We start from the raw sequence: 10,969 nt of genomic DNA, 5'->3' as shown, positions 1-10,969 counted from the left end.
GCTACAGAAATTGAACTCAGGTGTGATCAACCACAGTTATGTTTTAACAGGAGCTGGGGGGCAAACACTTTTTCACACAGGGCCATGTAGTTTTGGATTTTTTTCTTCCTCATTAATAAAACCCTTCATTTAAAAACTGCATTTTGTGTTTACTTGTGTTATCTTTGACTAATGTTTAAATTTTTTTGATGATCTGAAACATTTAAGCGTGGAAAACATGCAAAAAAGGTAAGAAATCAGGAAGGGGGCAAACACTTTTTCACACCACTGTATATATATGTCGTGCACTAACGAGTATTTCTGAAAGCAGGGATGTGCATGTAGGCTTGACTTAGAATAAAACTTACAGATGTTGGCTACTCAGACACTACATGTTAGTCGGGATCGAGTCAGTGCAGGTATTGGACTTTACATGGAATTTGATATAGGGATGCACAATTATTGGCTTTAAAATGAACTATTAGAATCGGCCAACATGCTTTTTCTTATTTTGCACGATAAATTAATATTACATACACTGAAAAGCATTGTATTTCATGTCTCCATCTGCTGGTGGGCCATTACAATAAGAGTGTGCATGCATAATATGATGTTAATTCCACCACAGAAGAGACTTGATGATCACTAAAATGAGATGGGGGGAAAAAGTGGATATAACGATATTGGTATCTATCGGTAATCAGCCAAATGAGATGTTATATATCAGATTGGATATCTGCAAAAAAAACAATATCATGCATCCCTAATCTGAAACCATTAAGAACAATACAGAGAAGATGATGCCAAACTCCATTTACAATTCCCACAGTCTTATTACAGCGTGTTAAATGGCAGTAATTAATCAGGAAGCTAGGACAGGAGCCTGCTGGCCATGTCTGTTACAGAATACAAGTCACCAGGCTCGCATCTGTTTCAATAAAGATCTAACTTTGTGTTTACACTGACCAGTACCGCCCACCACTGGGCATCTCAGTAACTCCGAAACAAAGTGGGCGTACAAGGCCAACCACACACACAAATGGAGACTGTGTCCAATTCAAATGCTCCTTGAAGAACAAATTGTATGCATAAAGTAATAGAAGGATGTAATTATTACCAATATTGCGTTTTTAGCTACCAGGTTCCGATATTTAACTACAAGCAAAGAAACATTTAGCTGCTCTATTTTCTGAGGCAGATTCTGTCAACACCACGGTAAACGGGGCGCGTACCGAGTCTGCGCTTTCATCGAGTTGCCCCATGCACACATACACGATAACGTTAAAATACATTCGCAAATATGTCCAGAATACGGCGTTAGATCTTAGCAAGCCAGTGCCATTACATTTTGGTTCATCGCGTACTGAAAACCTTCGCAATGAATGTTAGCTTAGCTGTACGCTAGCTGCTCCTATGAGCCAAATCAATGTCTTACCATCCGTTAGCAGGGCAACTTCAAGGCCTTGGTTCTTCCGAGATCCCAGCAAACATGGCTGACCATAAGACTTTTAGCTAAACTACCACATCGTGTAGTTATTCTCCAATAAACCGCGGCAAAGAAAACTAAAGTTAAACTGCTGAAATGGCTCGATCTACCCGAAGATGTCCTGGTGTTTACGTTGTCTGCTAGCTAGTTGCGGCTGGCCTGTGGATGGATGGGTTTCTTCTTCGTGTCATGTATTAGGATACTGCCTCTTCTTCTCGGCAGGCGCAGTCCTGCCACCTACAGATAGATAGGTGGAATAGCAGCCAAACCACACTCACAAAACGAACAAATAGCAAAATATGTGATAAAAATATAATAACTAAAATCTTAATTAGAATCAGAATAAATTTCTCATAATTATTAAGCAGTGTAAATGTGTAACAACATGTGAAACAACTCAGACATCTGAAACAAGACAAGGGATCCAACCAAGACACTGCATTTTTATACAAGCCATAAAGTAAGAAACAGCTTGTTTAATCTGTAACAATGCATCAAATTTAACTTGAATTTATTTATTTATTCATTTTACCAAAAATAAAATCTTAATATAGTTTTCAGATTAATGTAGTGGAGTAAAAAAAACAATATTGCAATCTGAAATGGAGTAGAGAAATTATGAAGTAGCATAAAATGCACGTCAAGTACCTCAAAATTGTACTTAAGTACAGTACTTGAGTAAATGTACTTTCCATCACTGGTTGTGTAGTAATTAAGGACTGCAGGTAACAGGTGAAAAAGAGAGTAGTTAGATGTGGACATGGTGCAGTGAGGTGGAAACTGTCATTTATAATATCTGCATGAGCCATTCATTGCATTGAATACAGTACTGTATCTGTAAATATATGTATATGTATTGTAGGGTTGCAACGGTATGGAATTCATTTCACAGTATGATAACTGTCTCAAAAGATATTGTGGTGTCACAGTATCATGGTATTATAGAATTTATATTATTATTAGTCAGAATGATCTTTAAAGGAATGAAAACAGAAGGATTATTTTTGGTTGAACATACATTTTATTACCATAATTTAAACTTGAAACCATTTTGTTAATGGAAGTATGAGGGCAAAGTCTCCCCTTAGAAAATAACTAAAATAAAGGGGAGATTCAGGGTCCAGCTGCATCTTTTTTTTCCAATAACGTAGAAAAGCGAACGTTCAAGGTACAATGACTGTCAGCTTTTACGTCACGGTATACCTTGAAACCGGTATATTGCCGCAACCCTTACATACTGCACGTATGTGTGTATATTTTGATTAGGTGAAGGTAATCTGTTGCTTTATGGGGCTAAAACAATGATAGGATTCAAGGATTCAAAGGATTCAAGAGTTGCATGAAGAAAAACATGAGAAGATCGTCACTGGAAAACTATCAGAATGCAAATAATATTCAAATAAAATCACTGTAATGCTTGTGTTTTATTCTGCAGTGAAGCGTTTTTCAGTACTAATGTTTTCTTTATACACTGTCACTGTTCTAGTCCATATTTTGTATGTAGTCTCTGTCCAGAGCGGTGGTGGAAGTATTCAGATCCTTTATGTACAGAAAGTATCATTAGTTTCAAAATACATGCATTCAGAAATTTACTGAAGTAAAACTGCAAAGGTATTAGCACCAAAATACACTTAAAATACCAGAAGCCAAAGTACTCACGTGGAATGTCCCATTTTTATAATAATAATATATATTATAAGATTAAAATTATTGATGCATTAATTTGTAAATCACTTTAATGTTGCGGCTGGTAAAGATGGGGCTTATTTTGTTTACTTTATAAGTTACTGGGTGTTTTATCCCATAAAAATACTTTGTTATTTATGAGTTTAATTATATTTTGTATTAGTAATCCGAATCTGCAAAGTAACTAAAGATGACGAATAAATGCACTGGAATAAGAAGTGCAGCCTTTGCCTCTGAAATATAGTGGGGTGGAAGTATGACCTATGAATGGAAACACTTAAGTAGAGTACAAGTACCTTACATTTGTAATTGAGTAAATGTATGCTGCTTATTTACTTTCTATCACGGTTTAATTGTGAGTAAAAGTCAAATAAAACATCATCATGACTTCTAAATCGGACAGTTTAGCGAAGTACGAGGAGCTCCTGAACGCAACAGGATGGAAGGTGGGTTTTTCTCCTCTTTTTGACTCTTTTGGGGAGGGGGGACAAAGCATTTCCTTTTTTTCCATTTGCATCACATTGTGGAGCAAAAACACTCCCGTCAGTCGTCCACATCTAGAGAGGATTAAAGTGAGCAGACCTGGAGGAGGATGCTACACAAACTCAGCGTCGGTGGACTCTGGACCTTCATTTTGGATTTAACAGCCAAAGTTTGACGTAATTCTGCCCCGGATAATCAGGAATAGGCTGGAGTGTCATCACCATTGAAATATTTCCCAAGGAAAAATAAAGATATGCTCAACTTGGACTTGGAGGTGAACTGAGAAAGTTGGGGAAACATTGAAAGCAAGTTGTGAGCAGGAGTTGACGGTTTTCCAGATGTCTGTGCTGATGCAGACAGCGGCTGTCTAATGAAACACATTCACACCCCAAAGAAAGAAAAGTAGCACATTTCTTTATTTCTTGCAACTCTGTGGATTTTGGGGAACAACTACATGACTTTAACTTTATCCTTCGCTCTCCCCTGGGATTGTCCAGCCAGCACTCCCATCAGAATAACGGGTTCTAAACTCTGAATGCTGGAAATAACAAGTCGTCGACGTTTCTGGATATGGACGGACACCGAGGAGACAAAATAAAGGAGCCGTTTTATTAAATTAAGACAGACGCTATCATGAAAATGTGATTTGGGTGAAGTCGTCGGAAACTCATAAGGGAAGTCCCAATGAGTGGCACACAGTCAACTCTCACTGACAGGTAGGCTAAATGCCCTTTTTCTCAGACTTCCTTATTTTTGGTCTTTGCTCTTTGAATACAGCACATTTGCTCTCAATTTATCAAGTTCATACGGGTTTCAGAATCGGTTTGACAATGGAAAGACAACTAACCGCATCACGCCAAACTCCATTGAAAAAATGGCCAGTTGTAAGATAATCGCACTTGTTTGACAACACATATAACCAGAATAACATAACATACAATATTATCATTAGGTTCGGTGTTCTGGTATATTCGGCAGTAAAATGATCAACCAAAAAATCCCCAGCTGTCTAAAAAGTGTTAGTTTTTTCAATTTAGCTTGCCCTTTTCATGTCGCATTGTGGTGGCAGACCACGGCCTCTGGGATTTTTTGGGGATATTATTTTAAAGTTAAGTTTGTGCATGTTCTGCTGGATGTAAGCCGAACTCAATACAAGACTTTCACGGTTTCTGAGAGTGCTTGTATTATCTTCTAACTTCTATGTTTTTCTGGAAAACATAGGTAAAGTGTAAATTTACAGATTTTTCGACGGAGTTCGTGAACAGGGTTTCTGCTATTCACACCAAAAATGAACAGAAAGGGGCTCGGTTTTTTTTCTCTTTCCCCCCTTGGTGACAAGCTGCCTTCCCAGCCAGCAGGGGGCATTTTACTGGAGTGATTCATTCTTTACTTGTGGCCCCTAAAAGACCAACCTTTTATTAGAGGTTCCTGCACATTTTTCTGTTCATATCTCCAGGACAAGTGCACAGCCCAAGTCTGAGACAATTTCCTTGATGTCTGGCTTGAATAAAGGTGGATTGAAACATCTCTGTGTAAACATGTACTTGAGTATTTATATAATGAAACACTTGCACAGAGGGTCCCATGGGAGTTAAGCAGATACCTCCATATGTTTCACAGTCACATGATGTTATCTGTGATTGTCAACAGGGTTAATCGAAGAGTCTCATTGACTCTTTGCAACTGTCTACAGCATTGTACACAAAGTTAAAAGTCATATGAAGCTGTGCATGTCAATACATATTGACTATAGACCGTTTCAAACCGGACAACATAAACATTCTAAATGGGTCCCTTTGTATTTCCTCTTTGAATGTATGTTAATGCAGAAGCTGACAGGAAGTAAACAGGGACCAAAGTTGTTGCCCTAGCAACAGAATAGCAATGAAACGGTCCATATGGTCACAGAAAACACAGGTTGTTATAAGAAAACATTTATTTTGCACCATTTATCGCCTGGTTCTTGTTTATGACTTAAGTGCCTGATAAAGTCTTGCAGCTCCAGAGTTTATTGGTACCAACCTGAAGCATTTCTGAAAGAATTGTACAAGGTGAATTGTTTAAAAAATGTTAATGGTTGACTTTAAGCTTTTCAGATTCCACCCCACATAAGTCACTTGTGTATTTTTACACTCAGTAATCAGGAGTTTCCTCTGAGGAAATGCCAAAACAAAGGCACACATGACTGCCTCGGAAAGTCAAACAAAGTCATTTGATTTCTTGACCTTCAGCCTGCAGAGAGGACCGAGCCGCTGCTCTGCTTTTTTAACAAGACTGGGCCTCTTTTTGTGTAGTTTTGATTCTCTGTCATGTTTCCATCACAAATTCCACATAAAGACCATATACAGTTAAAACAGACTGTGGAAGTGGAAAGCGTGACACACACTGTAGGACAGACTTAAAGGGAAAATCTACCCTGAAATGGATTTCACAGATATCTGTGCAGCTCAGGTTAGATTTGCTAGATTTATTATGACATGGCATGTGAATGTTACATTTATTTATTTTCCAACTGTGAAAAAAATAAGTATGCAGTCATAGGGGTGCCATGAAGAAAAAGAAATCTGCAAAAGAATAAAACAAAAAGTGGAAATATGAAGAGAAATAGATAAAAGAATAAAGAAGTAAATAAAGAATGTGGAAATATAAAAATAATTAAATGATAAACAGGGACAATAAAAGGAAAAACCAAAGACAATAAGGAAAAAAAAATAAAGGAAAAAATAAATAAATTACATTATATAAAAATAAATAAATAAAAATATGCATAAAAATAAAGTTATTTGCAAACAAATCAATAAATATATTTTTAAACAAATTATAAATAAATATGTACAGAAATAGATAAAAAAATAACGTAAAAATGAATGAAAACACTTGTAATTATTCTTGTATATTTAGTTATTTGTTTATTATTTATTTATTTATTCTTTTATTTATTTCTCTTCATATTTCCACATTTATTTTTTTTATTATTTTATGGATTTTTAAAAAAATTATTATGGCTCTTCTACGACTCCATAAAATAAGCGTGTAACAAAAATGCATTATCATAAGAAGTGGAATTTATTTTCGGAGTGGGGAATATTTTTGAAATCATTATCCCACAGGAATAAGGATGAACAAGGATACTTCATTTTGGCTTGATTGTTTTCAACATGGCGGCTTGGTCACAAACATTCTCATTTTACAGCTAAACAGTACACTAAAATATGTTTCTGAAAACATTTCAGGTGAGATATAAGCAATACAATAACAGATTCTTGATTCATAATTGAGTTTTTAACAAGCAGTGACTGACATTGACAGCTGCGTTAGAGACTCCTCAGCTCAGTTGTTGGTGCTCTGTGGTCGACTCCAGAAAATGCCACTAGAGGCTGTAGGAAGAGGAGGGGGGACGTGACCCTTTTTACTGATTATTTGTCTCATGTTCAACCCCAAATCCAGAAAAGTTGTGACGCTGTGTAAAATGTAAATATCCACCAAATCTGTTTTGACCTATATTCAATTGAATACAATACAAAGACAAAATATTTAATGTTCAAACTGATAAACTTTTTTGTGAAATGTATTCTCATTCTGAATTTGATACCTGCTACACATTCCAAAAAAGTTGGAACAGGGGAGACAGAAGACTGGGAAAGTTGTGGAAATCTAAAAAAAAAAAAAACCCCTCCTATTTGGAACATTCCACAGGTAGACAGGTTAATTGGTAACAGATTAAAAACCATGACTCGGTATGAAAGAGATGCCCTCAAAGGCTCAGTCAGTCACAAGCACGGACAGAGTGAGGTTTATCACTTTGTGAATAACAGCGTGGGCAAATAGTCTATGAACAACGTTCAGAACAATTGCAAGAAATTGAGGCATTTTACCATCTACTAGTGGCAAGGCTGAAAACCATCATTAAATGGCGGTGACCTTTGACCCCTCTGGTGGCACTGCATTAAAACAAACGTGATTGTATAAAGGACAGTAGGGGCCTCCCTAGTGTATTGGATAGAGCAATCGTCTTCCACGCGGAAGGTCCAGGGTTCGAATTCTGCTGGGGTCAACGTCAGCAAAGGGGTCGCAAGAGGTTCCCACCGCTGAATCAAACGGGATCAGATTCCTTAAGGAGGCTTCAGGATAAGAAGTAACTCTGGAATATGAGCTAAGTCTTCAACATTCGTGCGTCTCAAGCCCACTGTAGCCGAGAGGTTCCAGACGTAAAACAAGTGGACATTGTATAAAGGACATTACTACATGGATTTGAAAACACTTTGGAAAACCCCTGCCAGTAAACACAGTTCATCGCTGCATCTACGAATTCAAGTTAAGACTCTACCATGCAAAGTGAAAGCTAAGATCAACAACATCCAGACTTCTCACCAACTTCTCTGAGTCCAAGCTCATCTGAGATGGACTGAGACAAAGTGGAAAAGTGTGCCGTGAGCTGATGAGTCCACATTTCAAACGGTTTTTGGAAATCATGGATGTCGTGTCCTCCGGATTAAAGAGGAAAAGAACCATCCAGATCAGTACCAGCACAAAGTTCAAAGCCAGCATCTATCCCATGGCATCGTGGGTAACTCTCACATCTATGAAGGCACCATGAATGTTGAAAGGCACATAGAGGTTTTGGAGGAACATATGCTGCCATCCAGACGACGTTTTTTTCAGGGACGTCACTGCTTATTCCAGCAAGACGATGAGACACTTTCTGCACGTGTTCCAACAGTGTGGCTTCGTAGTAAAAGAGTGCAGGTATTAGACTGACCTGCCTGCAGTCCAGACCTGTCTCCTACTGATCATGTTGCGCATTATAAAGCACAAAATATGACAATGGTGACCTTGGACTGTTTAGACAATGAAGTCGTATATCAAACAAGAATGGGAAAAAATTTCACTTTAAAAACTTCAACAGTGAGTGTCCTCAGTTCCCAAACGTTTACTGAGTGTTTTTAAAAAGAAAAGATGATGTCACACGGTGGTAAATGCTCCTGTCTGAACTTTATTGGAACGTGTTGCAGGCATCAAATTCAGAATGAGTGTGTATTTACAGAAAAACAATACCTATCAGTATGAACATCAAATATCTTGTCTAAATATGGGTCAAACAAGTTTTTCAAATCACTGCATTCTGTTTTTATTTACATTTTACACATCAACTTTTTTGGCATTCGGATTGTATGTCTTTCAGAATATAGTCACAGTTTCAGCAAATATCACAGGAAGTTATTTTGATTAAAGTTACCAACTGTATCTTTAAGTAAAAGTGCTAAAGCATTAACAGCAAAATGTACTTGAAGTATTACAGTATTCAAATTGGTGGGTACAGTTATGCCTTTCAGACAGTTATTGTGTTATATATATCATAATATTTAATAAATTGAGTACCTACATACAAAAAAGTACTATATTTCCCTCTGAGATGTAGTGGAGTAGATGTATTCAGTAGCATAAAACTGAAATACTCAAGTAAAGTATAAGTACCTCCAAATGGTACTTAAGTGCAGTACTTAATAGTTACTTCACACCACTGCTGAAGCCTGTACTACAAAAAAAGGTTCAGTTGCCTGGCAACATTTGTGCCAACTCCAGCAGTGGTTAGGTCACTTCTTGGATGTTGTTCAAGGGTTTCTCAGTGAGAAGAATTCAGTTTGAGCAGCCTGCTAGGTTCCTCCTAACATTTGTGGTATTTTACTGTCTGGATGTGACAACCCCCAGCATGGCACATGTTCTCCTGTCTGCCTAGCCTCGAGGGATGGACTGAAACCACCCTCTTTTTCTGTAGATCACTGCAGAGGGCTTGTTTGGCTCCAAAAACTTTTACTAGTGGAAGTAACTTCAGGCTCACAGTTCCCTGGAGGCTGGGCAGAAGCAGTCGGCTTTTAGGCCTTTTAAGGGAAACTTACTTTATTACAACTTGGGCTTCGTTTTAGCAGCTCTGACCATTGCTTTTATCAGTTCTGTCAACATTGTACTTACCAAAGTAATTGTGGAAATCGGGAACACAGCTAAAAATAGGTACAACAAACAGAATCAGTGAGACAATCAGACCGGCCAACAGGTTTATCAAAACAAAAGCAAGCAGTAGAATTATCAAACAATCTCTCTGTTATCCATCAGAGTTTATAGACACATTTTTGTAACATGCAGAAGCAGACAATCTCACAACCATGCTGCCTCGCCTGGCGATTAATCATCTGTGTGCGGGTGCGAAAGGAGGCCGGATTTCAATTTCTCTCCCAAACTCTTTTTTTGATTCATCTTCACACAACCACTTCTGTGACATTTCGTGTGAACAACTGAGAGCAGCTCCATGAATGCTTTCATGGAGAGACTTATGAAAGTGTGCTCTGTCCCCATTTGGACATGTTGTGCCTATTTTTGTGATATTCTGCCCCAGACACATGTGGTGCCTCTCTCCTTATTGCACATGCATTCAAGGGAGAATTGTGCAAATAATAAACATATAAACAGAGTTTGATTATGTATTCAATAAGATAAGATAGAACATTATTTATCCCAAAGGAGATTGCTGTGCAGCAGTTGCAATACAAACCACTGGGATTACAAAGGTTGTGCACTTTGTGACAGTCAGTTTCGAATGGAAAATTCTCTGCTTTGAAAACCAGCTGATGAGAAGGAGCCAGAGAGAAAGTCAAGGAGATGCAGGCCTTTAAAACTAAAAACAGATTTTTATCAAACACATCTGATCACACATCACATCTTACTTTTTGTTTCCCATGAATGTGTTTAATGCTTCCTACTGCATTATTGCTGCAAATAGGAGCCTGATCTTGGTAAAGAATATATTGAGGATGACTGGCAAGAAGCAGTAGCCTCTGCCCAAACCACTTTCTTCTGTAATTGATGAGAGAAACTCGATACAAAATATTGCACAGATGCCACATTCACAATGTGTGAGAATTCTGAAGTAGTATTGCACAGGAATTGAGCAAGATTTTCCCACTAAAAATAACCAAAGATCCAGGCCTCTTCGGTCTGAGCTTGCCCTCTGAAACACTGTCCCTGAGTAAATCTGACTTCAAACTTTGTGACAAGCTCCTACTCGTGGCTAGGAGGTATATTTTAAAGCAGTGGATAAGTGACAAACTTCCCTCAGTCACACAGTGGAAAGACTAACTGCTTGATTGAAGGGGGATGATGGTCTGTTTAAAGGCCCTGATCACACAGTGATATGTTGCAGTGTTTTGCAGGTTGCAAAATGCAAGGCGCGCTGCACTGCCTTTTTTGAATTTAATTTAATACCACTCATGGAAAACAAGGCTTGCTGCGCCTTTTTATTGTTGCCACGCAACCACGGACTCACCTCCCTATTCTAACCTT

At 38.0% G+C, this 10,969-nt stretch overlaps 2 protein-coding genes across 5 annotated transcripts in view; one reads left to right on the top strand and one right to left on the bottom strand.

Moving 5' to 3' along the window:
- Window positions 1-1,640, bottom strand: part of emsy (EMSY transcriptional repressor, BRCA2 interacting) — a 26,788-nt gene extending 25,148 nt beyond the window's left edge. For all 3 annotated transcript variants that reach the window (XM_050040808.1, XM_050040811.1, XM_050040809.1), the window contains exon 1: window positions 1,415-1,640. In XM_050040808.1, coding sequence (XP_049896765.1) covers window positions 1,415-1,417 — 3 coding nt within the window. In that variant the 5' untranslated portion in view covers window positions 1,418-1,640. The remainder of the gene's footprint in view (window positions 1-1,414) is intronic.
- A 2,010-nt stretch (window positions 1,641-3,650) lies between these two features.
- Window positions 3,651-10,969, top strand: part of LOC126387712 (rho guanine nucleotide exchange factor 12-like) — a 52,505-nt gene continuing 45,186 nt past the window's right edge. For both annotated transcript variants that reach the window (XM_050040343.1, XM_050040342.1), the window contains exon 1: window positions 3,651-4,350. In XM_050040343.1, the coding sequence (XP_049896300.1) occupies window positions 4,319-4,350 (32 nt within the window). In that variant the 5' untranslated portion in view covers window positions 3,651-4,318. The remainder of the gene's footprint in view (window positions 4,351-10,969) is intronic.

This window comes from Epinephelus moara, chromosome 3, assembly GCF_006386435.1.
Source record: "Epinephelus moara isolate mb chromosome 3, YSFRI_EMoa_1.0, whole genome shotgun sequence".
Classification (NCBI taxonomy): domain Eukaryota; kingdom Metazoa; phylum Chordata; class Actinopteri; order Perciformes; family Serranidae; genus Epinephelus; species Epinephelus moara.
Note: the sequence above shows the minus strand (reverse complement) of the source record. Positions and strands in the feature narration are given on the sequence as shown.